General features: G+C 48.6%; 2 protein-coding genes across 2 annotated transcripts; one reads left to right on the forward strand and one right to left on the reverse strand.

Moving 5' to 3' along the window:
- Positions 1–5,770: 5,770 nt before the first annotated feature.
- Positions 5,771–13,081, forward strand: LOC122382870 (E3 ubiquitin-protein ligase RNF26-like). The gene is made up of 2 exons (XM_043368734.1): positions 5,771–6,020; positions 11,062–13,081. The coding sequence occupies exon 2, from the start codon at positions 11,062–11,064 to the stop codon at positions 12,469–12,471; it is 1,410 nt and encodes a 469-aa protein (XP_043224669.1). The 5' UTR covers positions 5,771–6,020; the 3' UTR covers positions 12,472–13,081.
- LOC122382874 (serine/threonine-protein kinase 16-like) lies at positions 13,075–18,985 on the reverse strand. Its single transcript, XM_043368749.1, has 7 exons — positions 18,709–18,985; positions 17,404–17,497; positions 16,430–16,570; positions 15,888–16,089; positions 15,310–15,464; positions 14,656–14,790; positions 13,075–14,337 (listed from the first exon to the last, which is right to left on the reverse strand). The coding sequence occupies exons 1-7, from the start codon at positions 18,783–18,785 to the stop codon at positions 14,191–14,193; spliced, it is 951 nt and encodes a 316-aa protein (XP_043224684.1). The 5' UTR covers positions 18,786–18,985; the 3' UTR covers positions 13,075–14,190.
- Positions 18,986–19,255: the final 270 nt, after the last annotated feature.

Genomic DNA, 19,255 nt, shown 5'->3' on the forward strand with positions numbered 1-19,255 from the left:
CTGAGGCCCATCTTTGTTTTCGAGAGTCTTCTGCTGGTCTCTGGGGTCCAACACCGGCCCATGCTGGTATTTTAGGGTCCCAAATTGACCTCTAAGGGCCCCGCACTGGATTCTGAAGATCCTATGCCGGTCTCTAAGGGTCCGCATCGGCCTCTGAGGGCCCACCTTGGCCTATAGGGCCTTCCGCTGGTCTCTAGGTTCCAGGTCCCGCCCATGCTGGTCTGTTACGGCCCCACACTGACCTCTAAGGGCCCATGCTGGCCTGTAAGGACCCGCATTAGCCTCTGAGGGCCTTGCACTGGATTCTGAAGACCTGATGCCGGCCTCTGAGGCCCATCTTTGTTTTCGAGAGTCTTCTGCTGGCCTCTGGGGTCCAACACCGGCCCATGCCGGCATTTTAGGGTCCCAAATTGACCTCTAAGGGCCCCGCACTGGATTCTGAAGATCCTATGCCGGTCTCTAAGGGTCCGCATCGGCCTCTGAGGGCCCACCTTGGCCTATAGGGCCTTCCGCTGGTCTCTAGGTTCCAGGTCCCGCCCATGCCGGTCTGTTACGGCCCCACACTGACCTCTAAGGGCCCATGCTGGCCTGTAAGGACCCGCATTAGCCTCTGAGGGCCTTGCACTGGATTCTGAAGACCCGATGCTGGCCTCTGAGGCCCATCTTGGTTTTTGAGGGCCTTCTGCTGGCCTCTGGGGTCCAACACCGGCCCATGCCGGCATTTTAGGGTCCCACACTGACCTCTGAGGGCCCATGCTGGCCTGTAAGGGCCTACATTAGCCTCTGATGGCCCAAGTCGGCATCTAAATGTCTCATCCTGCCCTTTGCAGGCCCTGTACTGGTCTCTGAGAGCCTCAACCCTCACCGCTCGATGGGGGGGGGGGGCGGGTGCCGCCCCTCCATAGTTTTTTTTTTTCGCGATAGCTCCGAACACGCCGGTGATAGAGAGCTGAAGCTTTGCATACCTGACCTTTGAATCAAGCCGGATCTTTTGACACCAACCGCATTTTCGGGTCAGATCAGGTCACTGACCCATGACGTCATAAGTGAACCTCTGCACGGTCTTCAGATGTCGCAACTTCGCAACGCCCTCACTGCCAGAGGAGATTTCACAGGGAAATGAACCGTAGAGGACCTAGTATCCATTAGGAGTCTCACAACTTGTACATCTCGGATTTTTCCTAAGGTCATTTTCGTGACCTCACCATTTGGTATAAGTCAATGGGGATAAACTGAAAACTTTTTCTGGCGCCGTAAACGATCTTCAACTATCTCAAGCACACTGAATCTTTCATGCACTCCTTGCAAGGTTCGATGCGTCACTTTTGCAATGTTGACCTTGCGCGACGTCATTTATGAAGTTATAAGGGTCATATAAGTTTGTCGTCAATAACTACCGATCAAATTGAGCTAGCGAGTCGGGGAAGCCATCAATGGACTCAGAAAGACCTGCCGAATCGAATGATATGCGACATGACCTCCTTCGACCAATTTCGTGACCTGGGGGCGCTGACCTGACCGTGACCCGTGGTCAACACCCTCAGTTTACCTCACCCAAACAAAAAGTACACCAGTCGACACGCCTGAGAGAGGCGAACACGATGCTGGCAAAATCGCGGCTCTGCGGCCGTTTTTTGCGAAGTTATTCACCAAAAACGGAACCGTGCCTTGAGGCACTTGACCTGACCTCAGAGGTCACCGGTTGACCTAGAACCTTAAAATCGGGTATCGATCTCTGCGTCTTGTAACGGCGCACACGCTCGTTTTTCCGCGACGCGCTAGCTCAACCTGGGGCGCAACGGCGAGGGGGGTCGTACCCGGCCCCCGCCCCCTCGGCCGGCGCGTATGTAGAAAACCTATAGGTCCGGTCCGGCGAGGGTTAAACTGGCCTCTGATGGCCCAGACCGACCTCTAAAAGTCCCACTCCGGCCTCTGATAGTCAATCAGCCCAGTTGCAGTGGTCGCTGATATAAAACCTCTTAAAAACGTTATAGGTCTGGCTGAGCCTAGCTGGGCCGTTCATGCTGATTTTTATAGGTATATTGAAAAGACTCGCTTTGCACGTTTCACGCTTGCTCGTAATGAAAAAGTTGCTGGATGCCTCTGGAATTTGCGTGGGTGCCAACGGCTGCGGAGGACAGGGGAACGCGTCCATCAGTTTGAGTTTATGGACGGGAGTCTCCCTGAAATTTTAACCAATTTTGTTTTTGTTTTTGTCTCGATTTTTTTATCTCTGATCATGTTTGCGAAAACAAAGTGGCCGAAATCCGAGGATAAATCGGATTTTGGGGGTAGGTTAGGTTTTGGACCTCTGGGACCTTGGCCCCCCCACTTTCGAAAACGTTCCTACGCCTATGGTAAGGTCATGTGACGTCATCAAAGGTCACCAGCGGTTTTTTGCCAATAACTCCGTACAGGAACAAGATACAGCCGCGCGGATGGCCTCCCCAGCTAACAGGAAACGTTACTACCACGTTGTCACAACGTCGTGTTTCGGTAAGTTGCGAAATTACGTTTTAATTACGTTGTAGCAACGTTCTGAACGTTGTGAAGCCATGGTTTGGTCCGAAAGTCGTGGTAAAACGTCGTGACAACGTTTTATTGGTACGTTGCAGCAACCGCGCACTTGAAGCATTATTTTTTGATAATGCATGGTGACATATATGGCCATATAATGCATTTCCTTTGACTTTCAATGCGCATATTCAGTTTTCATCGTTAAATTTGACATATTTTAACACTTGGACTGTTCACGTTGTCAGCTGGTGGTCGCCAACACGTTGTTAAAACGGTTTTTCACAACCTTGACATTATAGGTACTGAATAATTAGCGGTGTTTTTACAAGTAAATTCTGATACCTTTCTCTCTCTATCTCTCTCTAATATATATATATATATATATATATATATATATATATATATATATATATATATATATATATATATATATATATATATATATATATAACATGTGTAAACTGCAAAGCGTCATTGGCATGTTTTGCAACATCACAGGCGGAGCTAGAGGCTTGCAACTATCCCTATGCAAACGCGGCTGTTATCCGCGGCTGCCAGCAAGCCACGCGGGCCGCCACTCAGGCGAACGGTGGCTCGCGCCCTGACCTCGCCTGAGGGGCCGTGACGTCAGTGTCACCGGCCGGCGTTCAGAGCCAGCCGGCCGAGCCGCAGTCTACGCGGCGCGAGCGAGCAGTGAGGGCCGGCGGCGGGCGCGGCTGAGATAGCTGGAAGATGAAAGATAGCGCCAGTTGTCTGCGTTTGATGCGATTGTTGCTTTGACTGGTAAGTCAAAGTACCATTTACGAGTAGCATTTGCAAGATTGTGCCTTGTAATATCGTGCGGTCTAGGCTATAGTTCATTGTAGCTCTAGCCTCTAAGGTGTTGACATTTTTGATCTAGCCTGTCGCACTGTTACGGAAAGTTGTGCAGGTATTTTTGTGATTTTTTTTTCTCATGAATTGAATGTCTGATTTTCCCTCATGTCTTCCCGCAGACGTCGTGCAACTCGTCAGCGCGCCTTGTGGCAGGCCTACTGTCGGCAATGCAGTAGCGAAGTGGCTGTCTGGAAGCTGCGACCGGAACATCACAGACCGTCTAGTCAAGCACTGCCAGCTGCCTAGGGACATCGAGGCCGCAAATGAGCCGGTGCCTAACGGTCCGCCGAGTGATCCTCATCCTCCCAGCGAGGGTTAGTGAAGAAGTGAACTTCCACCAGTTCTGGCGTGCTAGCGGCTAGCGCCAGAGCCGGTAGAACCCAATTCCGTCCCACGCCCCTATGGGGGCGCCCCTGGGCCCTGGGCCCCATGCCCCATCACCGATGCCGCCGCCGTCGTTTTTTTTTTGTAAATTGACCTGTGTGATGTATTGAAATATACACTTCTTACATGCCTTTTTTACAAGTCTAGAGAACGGGAAGAGAGCGTCGGAAACACATTCTGAGTATGTTGCGAACACGTTGAGAGGGCGTTGCGAAAATGTTTAGGATGTTTACTCGGGGTCGCAGGGACGGCAATACGAAGTAGCGACAGCGTGGTGCGCACGTGATAAAAATGTCGCAGAGACGTTGCCAAAGCGTTCTATACTCCCTGTAGTCACGTTGCGGAAACGTGGTGATAACGTTCCAGAAACACTGTTGGTACGTTACAGAAAACATTTCATAACGTTGGCGGGACGTTGTAAGAACAGTTTTGGGACGTCACGGCCACGTTACAGAAACGTTGTGATGACATTCAAATGCATGGTCGGATGACGTTGTCACGCCGTTGTCTGGAGTCTACAAAATTACGTTGTCACAACGATAAATCGGGACGTTGTGGTAACCATTTGACAACGTTTAAACGACGTTGTAACAACGGCAAATTGTTAGCTGGGTCATTGTGTTCAGCTCGTCAAGACGCATCGAATGATATACATGATGACCTCGAGGTCACGTGACCTGAGGTCAACCTTTGACCTTGACCTTTCGAGGTCAACATATATATCATTCGATGCGGATTGACGAGAGGATCACGATGATGCCCTTAGTTTGTTCCTATCTTGACTAATTCGAAAGTTATTCGAGAAAAACTCTCTCCATATCTAGCGCCGCCATTTTGACTTTTTCGACCCCTGTGACGTCATCTTTGACCTGACCTGAAAATGACCTTTGTAAAAATTGTAGACCTTGTCCGTGCGTATCCGACGCCGTTTACCGCTTGTCGCTATCTTGCTTCGTTCTCGAGATCTCAGGGGGGGGGGGGCGGTCATCCGCCCCCCCCCGTCGGTGCGAAGTTGGTGCAGACCCCCGTCGGTGCGCGGGTTAATACTGTAACAGCACTTCTCATTGATCCGTATAAAATGTTCATTCGATTTTTAACGCGGACAGAGAATGAGCGTGCTCCGTGATAAGTAGATAAATACTTGTGTTTTGTATTTCATTTTCCTGGTTCAGAAGTGCTGGTATTTCACAAAGATATACCTACATAAAGGCACGGAATGCGGCTTTTCTGAGCGAGGGTATAAGTCGCCAGGCTGAACAGCTATTCAGCTTCATGTTTGATGGCGTGAAACTCAGTCAAAATAATGACGTTTACATACGATCAAGCGCACCATTCAATACAATTAGGCCTACCGTAAAACTCCATGCCAGTCCACTTGATAAGAGCAATGAGCACTATCCCTTCTTCGCGCTGTCACACGCGCCCAAACATCAACCACCAAATGCCCCAACACCGGTGTGTCGTTTCGTCGCACAGCGCGCAGACTGTCACAAACGCTGCACATGATTGGCGCAGAACTCCGCATGCGCGAACAGCCGAACAAGTATGGCTAAACTCCGGCTTTACTCCAGTTAGCCGAAGGACACAGCCAGCTTGATCAGCCCGCGCTCCGCCCAAGCTAAGCCTGTTTTGGATGCGCGGGCAGATGTCGGGCTGAGCTACTGCTAGCCGCACGTGGGCATAGCTGCGGCATGCCCAAGCTCAGCCCTAGTAAAAAATACATTGGTTTTGATCAAAGTGGGCAAACCCAAGCTAAGCCCAAGCTGCCCGACGTTTGCCACAGTTCAGCCCAAGGGAATTGCTGGCTGGGATACGGGCGAGGGTTAACATTTGAGTAGTTCTAGCACAGCAAAAATAGTACAAAATAAGTGCATTTTGACGCATAAAGATTGCATCCCGCAAAGGCTTTGTTTGTCATTTCTGACTGGGATTAAAAAACATGCGTCCCGCACGAGCACAAAAAACGTGTTCAAATTACAAATCATGGCAAGTTGTCGTGGAAACAAATGACAACAAACACATTTGATTCGTCAGGACGCTCCGCAGTCGTCTATACGCGACGATTGTAAGTTATTCGAACACACCATGCGTCCTTTGAGGTTTGAAATCAAATGGAAAAAAGTTGTTGTGGGTTGTGCTCAGAGGCGTATCAGACGTATTTTGATTTATGCGTAAAGAAATTCCTCAATTGCGAATCGTATTGGTATGCTGTCACAAATATATTGAGATAGGCAAGTGTGCAGGTGGGTATTTGAATGTTAGGATCACTTGTTGTCATTGATGGCACCAAGGAAGACACTGACACCTTTGGAGTCTTCCTTGGATCACAATCACCAAGGAGTCAAAGGCGATTACACATTCTATGCCCAAAACAATTTGAATTCAATTGTAATCTTTTGCAGATGCTTCAACAGTCGTCTTACGCATTTGAATGTAACATATAATAATATAGGTAGTTTGAGTTATACCAAACCTGAGTAATGTTCACTGACACATCCAGGGTCCAGGGCCCAGGGGAGCAGCAGCGGTGGAACACCCTCAATTCCCGACTGGAAAAAATGCACGCTTTCGTCGAGAACTCGAGCGTAGTTGGGCGTTTGCGCCGAAAATTTTCGGCGTACTTCGGCGTAAATCGACGGCTTGCGCCGAAATTTTCGGCGTACTTCGGCGTAAATCGACGGCTTGCGCCTTTATTTTTTAGGGTATTTTATATTTTCAGGGTGATTTAATATGATATGATTTAATATTTTCATGCTCAGTGAACCTGATTGTGACTCTCCCACGGCGGGAACAGTTCACCGATCGAGAGTGAGGTTATGGATTGTCGGATTCCCTAGTTCAGATAACGTATGCTATCGTGTGCGTATTGACCGTTGTGATTCCTGTATTTCCGGCGTGTGGTTTGCGAGCGGACGCTGGCAATCGGTCCCGCGTGGCCTGGTATCTGCCCGATCCCATAGGCCGTGCTTGCACCACGCCTGTTGAAGGCCCCGTCAGGCGTCAGTCACCGGCTGGGCACTACTGCTGATCAGAGCCGGGCAACCAAATAAAGGTTACGTTATGGAACATGCCAGTGAGTTTGTGAGTCAGGAGATTTTGTGATAGCGAACGCTGGTGCTCGGTTCCGCATGGCCTGCTGATGTCTATTGTCTGCCCGATCCCGTCGACCATGCCAACAACCGTCTGTAGACAGTAGTCACTGGAAGACAGCCACACACACACGCCAGCCCCCCCCCCCTCGACGAAAAGTGCGTGGCTACAGCCTGCAGCCATCAGTAAGCCTTGAAAATTTTCGGCGCATGAAGCATGGCTTGGTAAAATAATTTTGGCGCATAAACCCTTGCGCCGAAATTTCGGCGCATCACCTCCGCCGAGAACTTCAGCGTAGTGGAGGCATTTTTTCCAGTCGGGCCTCAATTAAGGGGGGCACTGCCGACTTTTGGTCCCATTCTTTCCATGCAACGCCCCGCCCATAGGGCTAATGTTAAAATGCCAAAATCAAAGGGGGGCACGGTGCCCCGGTGGGTAAAAGTATACATTGAGTCCGAGTGACTGTTAAAAGATAAAGTTTTCATATTCTTACATTATTTGGTATATGTCAAGTTTAGGTCCTAACTACAATCGTGGCGCTTTTGATACGAATATGAAACAGCAAAAATTTAAGGTTTTAGGTTAGGTTAGGTTGTAGGTTTGTAGGTTTTAGGTTGTAGGTAGGTAGGTTTGTAGGTTAGGTTAGGTTAGGGTAGGTTTGTAGGTTGTAGGTTGGTAGGTTATAGGTAAGTAGGTAAGGTTAGGTCAGGTTTGGTTATGTTTTTTCTTTTATTTGTGAGACATATGAGTATCATTTTTGGATTCAGGATGTCAAATAATGTAAAAATATGAAAAATTTATCAATGAAATCTTCTTAGGACTTAAACTTGACATTTACCCATTATTTGACATCCTGAATCAAAAAATGATACTTATATGTCTTGGAAATAAAAGAAAAAACATAATCAAACCTGACCTAACCTTACCTATTTACCTACAACCTACCAACCTACAACCTACAAACCTACAACCTAACCTAACCTAACCTACAAACCTACCAACCTAAAACCTAAAACCTACAAACCTACAACCTAACCTAACCTAAAACCTAAATTTTTTGCTGTTACATATTTGTATCAACAGCGTCACAATTGTCCACTCTGACCTAATATATACTGGGGCATTCCACGTCAAATTGAACAAAAATCGGGTGTTTTGCACCTTACCATCAGCGATTTCATTATAAATTTGTGAGCGAGTTCCTGTGTGGCCCCGGACATTACATTGATGTTTTTTGCACATTCTGACCACAGGTCTTCTAAATATAGGGCATCAAATTTTTTACAAAATGTTGCATCTTTATATTTTTCAACGACCATAACTTTGGTTGTACTTGTTTGATTTGAATGAAATAAACCTTACTGCTTAGGTAATTTCTTAAGCATTTGTTTAGAATTGCACCTACTTAAATATATGACCTTGAAATTTGCTTAACTCTGTTCTTAAGCACAAATATTGAAATAGCAAAAAACACGTCACCTTCGATTTGGCTAATTTTCATATATTTTATTGCCTACCATATTCTTAACAACCTGTGAAAAAATTAGAGTGGGCCATTCATAAGTTTTGAAGAAAATTGCACATATGCAAACGTATGTTAGCACGCGCAGTGGAGGGGGGAGAGCGAATTTCGCCCACCCCTCCTGTTTTTCGCCAATATCTCATAAGATTAATGCAAAATTAATTATGGCTACCTGTCAAGAATTGAATTGGACATCTCATCGTGCAAGCAATAAGAAAATCGGTTCACAACTGTTCTAGTAATAGCGGTGTAAAGTGAACATCCTGTCGCGGCAGCGACGCGGCGACTCGGCAACCGGCGCCGACCGCTACGCGCCGCCTGAATTTGTAGACTGTGGGTTCCGTCTTTACATCGCGCTCCCTACCGCTGATTACGTTCGATTCGCGTCAAATTTTGTGAGAAGACTAAGAAATGTACAGGCAATCTTATGGTGAAAGAATTTTGAAAATCGGTTGGTAAACAATTGAAATATGAACGTGTAAACACAAAATTGTGATTGCTGCGTTTCCCGTATCGGCCGAGCCCGCCTCAGCCGGCGACATGTTACTCTTAGCGGGCCTCGGCTCTAACTGCCATATTTATTATTGGATTAACTAGAAATTCCCCATACATACTAAAAATGTATGTTCTTTCGTATAGTGAAGATCAAAAGACGTGAAGATATCGTTGGGTGATAATGTTTTCGTTGAATTTACTTCATGATGCATTTCCACACAGCTCAAAATTCACCGCAAAATACCGTTTGCCTGAGACACTTTTACTATGGAACGTAAATGTTTGACTACGATGACTATGCATTTCCATTCTCGCAGAGTTTGGGATATCACTAATCAGCAATCATTCATTTCAGAAAGTGTACAGTTGTACACAAGCAAGCATGTCTTGACTCTGTCTTTCAAGGTCACGCGCGGTTGCGTGATGTTGATGCATGAAAACGGCGTTTGCCGCGAAAGTTATGAATGGCCCACTCCAATTTTTTCACAGATGGTTAGGAACATTGTGACGGACATAATATGTAAAAATTACCTAAATCGAAGGTGACGTGTTTTTTGCTATTTAAATTTTTCTGTTTTAATTCAAGGTCAAATGCATTTCAAGGTCACTTCAATTTAATTTTATAATTAAAAAGCAAAGCTTTATCAATTGCCTATAAGACCCTGTTAATATCATTTTGATACCAGAAAAGGAACCAGAGTTATAGCCATTTAAAAAATTGATGTGTGGCATTTTTCGCTATATTCGATGACCTATATCTCAGCGATACGTTATCAAATTTCGAAAATATTATACGTAACTCAGTTTTGAACCATGCCCAGTCTGCCTACAAATTTTCAGAAAAATCGAAGGGGATGACGGATTTCGGTGTTTGATTTGACGTGGAATGCCCCTACTAATACCCCCCGGTGCCCTCCCCGTTCCGCCGCCAATGCAGGGGAGCCATTTGGATTCGGAGCATTTCAATTTCAATTTGACTGCTCCACCTTGACCTACAGCGTAACAGCAGAGGCCTGTTCTGTTTCATAGGGAAATATGAGTTGTTATTTCATGATGCATGCCCAGTAGGCATCATCACCTGCCTCATAGGAGTCAAAGACTGAGTTTCAGAAGTATGTGTCACAAAATAATATTCTTCCACTCTGCATATGACATGATGCTTTCATGATTTTGATTGTTTTGCTACCTATCTTATCAATGTGGCGCACAAAGCAGTTGAGGTCAAGTCAGTTGAGGTCGAGTTTTTCCTTGTAGTTATGAAGCAATAGCGTGAATTGGTTAGTTACCCCTTTCAGACAGTACCTAAGTATATTTGAGAAAGACCTGAGTTGCTGTGCTGTGTTGTATTTTAGTGCTTTTTTTGTGTGTGAAATTGGTTCACATTCATGGTCAATGATTTCCTTGTCTTTCGGCCTGGCAGAATATACTGTTAGGTGTCAGGTCAGTATTTCACAAAATATTGTGCCATTGGAAGGCTGCAACGGCAGTCGTCACCAGAGGTGTAATGTCACACCCAGCAGAGTATCCTGCCAGGTGTGGAACTGGCCTCTTTCCTCAGCAATAAATTAGTGCAGTTTTACAGTGTTCCTCACCTGGATAGAAAACTCAACAACTTTCCTGAATGAAACAAGTGTGATTGATTTGTTACATCTAATCTCAAGTCATAAGGAAGTGATAGTTGTTATTTATTAAGCTAAAGGACCTCTATTGGAAGCATGTATGTCCCCCATGTGCAGATAGTCTCAGAAGTCAGATATGGCTTTCTTTAATACATTTGTTGTTAATATTGAAATTTATTTTTAATATTTTAAAAACTTTTTTCCTAGTTTGCTTTGAATTACTTCATGTAATAGAATTTAGTTCATTACTTTCATAGTTTTCTTTTTCACTATTAGCCTATAAGCAGACTGCACAGTGCACTCTGGACTTCAGTGTCAAAGGAGACACTGCATAATTTGAGCGCAATGTCTAATAGCTGCAGCTGGTCTCAGCTAACACTTAAGCTGCTGGTGAGATAAGTTTTGTTCAATAACTCTTTCAATTCTTGTTTAGAGAGCATTCAAACATTTTATCAACGATCGAAGAATTAAACATTTATCAATTAATTGTAATATCCTATTGGATTTATTCATGTAGCATTACAGCCACAGCCGACTGACCTGTGTCGTGTGTTCCAGATGTCGCCGCTATCGGTGGCGTCGGCCGGCTGTCGGCAGCTGGCCGCGGCCGTGGACGGGCTGGGCTCGCTGGTCGCCCTGGTGCTGCGGCTCAACAATGCGCTGGCGGCCCGGCTGGTGGCGGCGCTGGCCGTGCTCGCCGACGGCCTGCTGCTGGTGCTCGCCCGGCTGCGGGACGCCGCCGGTATCCTGCTGGCCGACCTCGCCGCCTTCGTGGCCGACATCGGTGACGCGGTGACGGTGCTGGCCGAACTGACGGCGGCTGCGGTGACGGAGCTGGCGCTCGCCGTCGGGCGGGTGTTCACTGCGCTCGGGGATGGAGTCGGCGCGGTGCTCGGTGCTGTCCTGGGGCTGGTCCGCGCCGTGCTGGGGGCGGTCTCGGCCGTGTGGGCCGCCGTGTCCGGTTTGGTCGTCACCGGCGTCCGCAGTGTGGTGCTGCTGTACCACACCACCATCTACCTGCTGACGATGGTGCCGTACGGACTGGTGGCCGGCGTGGTGCGCTGCTTCACTCTGCTGGAGAGCATGCTGGTAGGGCTGCTGTGCCGGTGCCTGGCGGTGTGCGCCGGCGCGGCGGACGCCATATGGCGCGCGGTGCTCGGTGTGGTGGACGGCGCGCGCGCCGTGCCGCTGGCAGCCGTGCTGGGCGCCGCGCTGCTCGTGCTGGCGCTGCTGGCCGTCCGGCGGCTGGCGCGGCTGGTCTCCGCGCGCGGACCGCCGCTGGTACAGCTGCGCCACACCGCCGGCCGACTGGTGACCGCCGGCCGGCGCGTCTCGGCCGCGGCCAGTGTCCGAGCGTGGCGCGGCACCCGCCCGCTGGCGGAGCGCCTGGTGCGCGCGGCCGACAGAGGCACGCGAGGGGCGTCGGACGGGCTGCGCGCGGCGGCCGCCGTCTGCCGCCTCTCTGTGGCTGTGTTACTCGCAGCGGCTGAGATCGTCACCCGAGGGGTGCACGCGTTCTTTCAGAATGTGACGCTGGGACTTCGGCTGGGGGTGGCCGGCGGACAGCAGGCTGTCGCCCCGGCCGCGGAGCTGGAGCCACGGGAGCAGGCGGAACTGGAGCGACAGGAGCGGGACTGGGAGCTCGAGCGGCAGGACTGGGAGCAGCAGGAGCAGGACTGGGAGCAGGAGCGGCAGGACTGGGAGCTGGAGCGTGCCACCCCGCCGCCGGTTGTGGCGCCGCGCCGCCGGCTCCGGCAGAAGGCCGGCTGCAGCTCTCCGTCCCGCCGGCCGGCCGCCGACCCGTCCCGCGCCTGTGTCGTCTGCCTGGACCAGGACAAGTCGGTGATTCTGCTGCCGTGCCGACACGTGTGTCTGTGCGAGCCGTGCGGCCGGCAGGTCGGTGCCGGCGACCGCCGGTGTCCCATGTGCAGGGAGTTCATCCAGGATGCGCTCAAAGTGTACATCTGAACGAGGGTAGCAAGAGCATTGTGGAACAGTGTTGTCAGGGCTTTCGCTATCGTGTGTTGAGGAGAGACAGTACAAATGGCTTTTAGAGTAATACCTACTTGATACATATTTCAATTCAGGGTATTCAATTCAGGGTATTAGTGGACTGAGATACCTACGAATTGAAATAGTATCGAAGTCGAAATAACGAACTACGTGCCGGTGCAGGTGTCTGGTGGCCAGAATGGAGAGGTGAAAAAGTTAATCTCGAATAGGCTGACATTGGGTATTAATCATCAGTGTTAAATAGTTCATGGTTTTGCGAAGTCATGTCACTGCCTTCCATATGTGCGGGGACCTAGTCCGATGTTCGTTGTTGCAGCATATTCTGATGAAGTTGTGATGATGCTAACGCTGACTGATGGTTTTAGGACGATCGTCCGAATGGTACTGTTTGTCCGAGTGTTTCATGATTCGAGACGCAACCATCGGCAAGTTACATGTCGAAAAACATTGATACGTTTTTAATAAAATGCATGTTGTTCGCGTGCAAATGGTTCATTCCGTAACTCGGTTACCAAACCAGAATGTAAGCCAGTGTCACTAAGGGCCACCTATCAAAACTTCCATGTTGACAATCATATATTTCCTCAAATGAATACGAGGCAAGGCAAACCTGCATGAACAAGGGAAGGACCAGGTAACTGAACAAATTTCGACTGTTTCAGCCCATTTGCGCTAGGTCGCTGGTACTCGCGTAAAGCGATACATTTTGTTCAACACGACTCACCAGTGGAAATCTCCCACATTTAGATCAACTAAACCAGACGAACGCATTGCACGGCGACCTGGAATATCACATGTGGACTTAACTCGGAGGCACGGACAGTAAATGCTCACAAAATAAGTAGCTCGATTCTGATTGTCGGAAGAGCCGATGCTGTGTGCTACCCGACACGTATGAACACGGACAAGGCAACACATCGAACTACGAAACGACCCGATCTGGAGAACACCCATTCCCCAAAAACAATCACCAGCCCAAACTGAACACGACCAATATCCACTGACACCTCTGGTCACTGAAGCCACAAACACATGCATAGATGGACACTGTTGTGCGAAGCGAAACACAGGAATAACCAGGACGCATTATTTCCGACCCAGCCTAGCTCCAAAAACAACATGCATAGACACGGACACGTAAAAGGCCACAAAATGACACCGTTGTGCTGCAATCAGCCCACCGAAGTGTTTGCATAGTTTGTTGACATTGAACTGCCGTCAAATTTGAACTGCGTAGAAGATAGATGCATGATGCATGCATAGAGCGTACGGCAGTACCCGATGACACTGCGGTTGTAAGTATACCCTTCCTGTAACAGCCTGGCTGCCTCGCTTCCTGTCCGTTTCTTCTCTCCACGTCTATTTGTTCTTCAGCCGTCGGGATGACTCCATTACTATGCAAACTGCATGGAATATTACCGGTGCTTGTCGCCGTCATACAGCTGCGGGTAACGTTACTGATATCTCCACTCACCATCAACAGGCTAGTCGCGTCATTGTCGTAAGCTTCACCGCCGTCTGTCTCATGATTACCGCACAAGGGCATCCGGAAACCATCGAATTCTTCAGTGTGCATCACTAGAGTTCCGCACATTTCCTAGACTTGAGCCACGTGACCGCAGCCCACATAGCCGGCGCGGGTCACGTGACCGCCGCACTTACGGCCGGCGCGTGTCACGTGGCCACGGTGCGTCCCGAGTCGAGCTGGGCGTGGTCGTCGTGCTGGGAGGCCACGGCGCGGGTCAGCTGGAGCACGTCCCCGATGAAGGGCCGGTCGACCGCCGAGATGGACAGCATGTGACGGATCAGGTCGATGAGCGACTGCCGGGGCGACGGACAGGGAGGGAGTCAGTCGGCGGGCTACCGCAGGCATACCACAGGCTATGTGTACATACGGGGTTTAATTAGCCAGAGAATGGGATAGAGACAGAACAAATTCGATTGAACGAGACAGAACGATTTGTTTTATCAGAGATCAACATATTCACTCTGATCTGTATGACACGGAATACGAAACTTACTCGAAACTTAAATTGACACGGACTTACCGAATTTATTCAAACCTCACCTGACGTAAAACACACACCAAAAGGACAACATATATATGATGGAGCCCATCAGTTCAATAATCGTATTTACCTGTGAGTAGGGCGAGTCCTCTGGCACGTGAACGGTGCCGGCCAGCACCGCCAGCGCCACGCTGTCACCGCGCTCGTAGGCCGCGTCAAACGGCGACTTGAAGAAGCAAAGCGCGTACAGCAGACAGCCCAGACTCTGGGGAGGGGTGGGAGATCTTTCACAACACATACATCAGACCGCCGAGACTCTGAGGAGGGGGTGAGGGATCTTTCAAACACGTACAGCAGACAGCCCAGGCTCTGGGAAGGGCGTGGGGGATCTTTTACAACACATACAGTCGAAACTCTTAGGAGGGAGAGTGACTCGTCACTGGATTCGGGATCGTCGGAACACATACAGCAGACAGGCAAGCTTCTGGGGGCGAGCGATACTCAAAACTCGTCACTCACCCCAGGACACAGAGATAGACGGCCCAGTCCTCACCCAGCCCTCAGTGTTCCTAGTCCTAGGGCGTTTCTTGAGACGCCCGTCCAGCCCCTTACCCGGCCCTTAGTTCTTACAAGTTACAAGCCAGTAGCCACCTATCCATTCCCCGTCCAGCCCTCGATTTTCACAGGACACCCTTCCAGTCCTCGTTCAGCCCCCCCCCCCCTCTCCCCCCGCCCGGACCTCAGTTCCCATAGCACAGCCGTCCATTCCCCGCCTGGCCCTCACCCAGATATCCGTCCGCTCGTCGATCCGATCGCCGGCCTGGACGTTGAACAGCTCCGGCGCCCGGTAGGGCATGCTGCACCGCTCGGCGCAGAGATCCTGCAGCTGACGCGCCTGCGCACTCGTCTCCACTTCTACCCGGGCCTCTGCCATCGAACCTGGGCGGAGAGAGGGCCGGGGGACGGTCAGGCTGAGATGAGAGGCGGGAGAGGGAGACGGTCGGTCAGGCTGAGACGGGAGGGAGGAAAGGGGCGGGGTCGGTGGGGAGGGTGGACTGAAAATATAATGAAGGGTGGTGGTCAGGTCAACGTAGGATAGACTAAGTGGTAGGGGGAAATCCAGAAAATGCTGCGGACTTATCGCACAGCTATATGTATGAAGGGGAATTGGTGTTAAGCACTAATTGTGAAATGTCGTAAATTACTTTTTGGCGGTTGAATATGAACTTTTTCTGCCTATGTGATATTTTGTCCGGCCGATCAGCTCCATCTGTTATATTGTAAGTGTTCAGTCCCAATGACAACCGGAAGAAACCCCACCCCACCCAATGCCGCCCCTTCCCGTCCGTCCGTCCATCATACCCAGGTCCATGATAACCGGCTGTCTGTCCGCCGTCAGCAGCACATTAGCCGTCTTCAGGTCACGGTGAGCCAGCGGCGGCTGTGACTCGTGCATGGAGCGCACGCCTTCGCAGACGGCGGCGAACAGACGGAGCACTTCCGGCTCGGCAAGGTGGCGCCGAGCGGCCGCCCGAGACAACAGGTCGTCGTGCAGCGTGCCGCCCTGGGGGTGAGTAAGGAGTCACATATATGAGTACCTAGATGGAGGGAGCTGACAAGAGGAAATGCACGGCCTTCGCTATGGGTTAAATCTTATTCACATTTCATATGAGCTCCTCTGTCATGAGTCATGACCATTTGTGGCAGAAGAGATATGGCTTCTTTGCACCTTCTTCCTTTTTAAAATGAACAAGGCATGGGAATTAGGATGGGACAAAGAGTGGCAACACAAATATATACTTCATATCACTGCAAGACGCAAGTAACTGCATAAAAGTCGTCTTCATGACGTACTTCCACGACAGCTGTCACTCATCGGCATCTATGGGGGCCCGGGGACTCACGGGCAGGAAGGGCAGCAGAATATAGACGTCACAGGTGACGTTGGCCGCGATGTCCGGCTCGCCCGTGACCTCAGAGCCGAGGCACTGCAGGATGGCCGGGTGGTGTAGCTGCTTGTGGAAGGCTACCTCCTGTAGCGCCGTCTGAAAATGGAGGGGCACTCAGTGAGGAGTCACGCACACTTACAGAAAGGATGTCGGTGGTCGTCGGTGGTCAGGGGGAGCACGGTAAATAAAAGAGTGCAAAGCTAGCTATCGATCACAGCAAAATTATTGTGCCACCGAGATCACAGCACGCCCCATGAATTAGAAATCAGGGATATTCAATGGTACATTTCACCAATTGGGATGCGAACCCAGGACGGCTTCAAACCCGTTTAGTAGGTATTCGGACTTAGGTTGAGCATTCTGGCATCGGGTACGGTCAAACTTTACCGTCATAGGCGGCTCCGGAACATACGACTACCGCTTCGTGTCGAACAGGGTCTGAGGTAAAAATTCGCCATTCAAGGATTACTATTGCGCATTCATGCTCGACAGACCACTACTCGGGTAAATTAAATGTTGGATAAAAACAACTGTGAATTCGCCAACTTCAACATCAATCGAAACATCAAATGTTGTCTAAATGTCTAATTACAACAAACTTTCCGATCTCACGGTGCGTGCTCCGACGCCAGTATCGCCCTTTGAGTTATTCCCGGCAAGATATCTATCGTTTGGCACCCGTCCGACTCCCGATCCAAGATATATCGCTGCTAGATATCGATCTTTTGTGGCCCATTCTGTATGAAGAAACTCAATAGATTGGACATTGGGCTGTGGGCACATACTTTAATCAGCAATCAGCATTAATGGCATCCTCTTTCTCACAAACCTCTTCATTTTTGACACTGTGTCAAAAATGTTTGACAGTTTAGTTGACACATACATTTCTAGTAGTTACCTAAGTCAGTTCTGCATCTTTTTAGGCTTACCTTTAGATCGGCTTTGCTGTGACATGTCAGTGTCTTCAATGCAAAAGTCTTGTGATAGATTGTGTCTTCAACCAGATTCACAATGCTGAAGCCTCTGAAAAGCAGAGGTGTCCCAGTTTATTAAGTTAAATAGATCAGTGCTGAGTGCTGCTACATAAAGCAATATCAGTGCTACATGTAAATCATAAATTAGTTGTGCATTGGTGGGCACTGGGCAGTTTCTATGAACAGCATATGTAGCTACTAGGTACCACTGTGATTCTGCCAATACATAGAAGCTAATAATAATGCTTGATAGTATCTACAGCAACATAAAAAAGAAATGATCATAGATAACAAATTTAAATGAAGTTTTAAATCGATTTCACAGAAGTTCAGCAACACAAAACATGCTATTTTCCTCCAAAGTTGTTCAAAAATAGCGGTTGGTGTAATAAAAGATATATAACCTAGAATAGATCTTGTCAAATTAATCAGATTTGAGGAAAACACAGTTGCTATAAGGACAAGTTACTTAAACCACAGCTACATATAAGGGCTTGTTGATTTGGGATATACCATGAGTAACTAGCATAAATCAAGGCAGATCACAAAGAAACAAACAGTGGGTACCTACCCTACTCCCAAGAGTTGATAAATTTCACACCAAGCCCCAAAATTTCATGACCTTAACCCAAATCATAATTGACATTTGACCTGTTTCTCAAAACCTGTTTCTCCCAACCTGTTTCCCAGGTTAGGATGATGATGCATCAAAAGTTACTGCAGCATGCATTACACATGTGTTTCCACTTTCCAGGATTTTTGGGTATTACAGTCTCTGAAATTATGTATGTTCCATGATTTCGGGTGAGTGTCAACTGTCAAAGTCAATCAAAAAGGTCAGGTCAAGGTCATCAACCTTACATGACTTTGGCTGACTTTTTTAACTTCCTGGGGAACTTTTCAATTAAAGATTATTTCAAATTAAACACTTATTACACTTATTTGAACATTTGGCAGGTGAAAGTTTTGTATAATTTAATCTTCAAAATCAGAAATAAAAATCTCACTGCAATGTGCAAGAAGTTCAAGCTGGTCCCGTCTTCCTGGACAATTGGGGCCAGTCAACTCCCAGCCCGGGGCCCCCACACACTGACGAGCGACGACTGACGTTAGCAGCTTTAACCAAGTTAATGCAGGCATGTGAAGGTTCTGTTACATGCTGTGCCAACTCAAACCAATCAAGCATCAGCAGCATATTTGTCATGTTCACACATAAAAAGGTAATCATAAAATTATCACAGGCAACGCACTCACACTCACCCCTCTCCTATTTTGTCTCTTATCACATAATTCTTGCCACCAATAGTGACTACTTCTTTTCCACAAACGCATCCCATACTAACTAAACACAAAACTCACAAACATAAAAATAAAGGCTAAAACCTAGGCATTATCGCGTCATACACATAGCAAATTTCAATTTTGATAACATAAATATAAGTAGCCAAATGCTTTGCCTGTTCGATAGCAGAAGTATCAAATTTAAATGATAGCAGTTGCTATGCAACGTGCTAGTGAGAGCAGCCATTTACCCGTTGCTAGGCAACGTGAGCCAGTCAAGGTTTTCTTTACTGAAGTCAGCATTCCGATTCCTATCACGGTTATCAAATGACGTCATTAGTCCCTCAACCTTTATAACTTCTTGACTTCCGGCCATCAAATGATACGGCTACGCTACGGCAACACACTCAACCACACAAGGCTCATCGGAACTTCAACTGACACAGCCCGGTGACACCGCTACCATCCATCGCCTGGTTCAAAAAGCCCGCTGCACCCGACTCTAGATTCTTACAGGTACACCCGA

The sequence above is a fragment of the Amphibalanus amphitrite genome, unplaced genomic scaffold, assembly GCF_019059575.1.
Source record: "Amphibalanus amphitrite isolate SeventyFive unplaced genomic scaffold, NRLGWU_Aamphi_draft 000012F_arrow, whole genome shotgun sequence".
Lineage (NCBI taxonomy): Eukaryota > Metazoa > Arthropoda > Thecostraca > Balanomorpha > Balanidae > Amphibalanus > Amphibalanus amphitrite.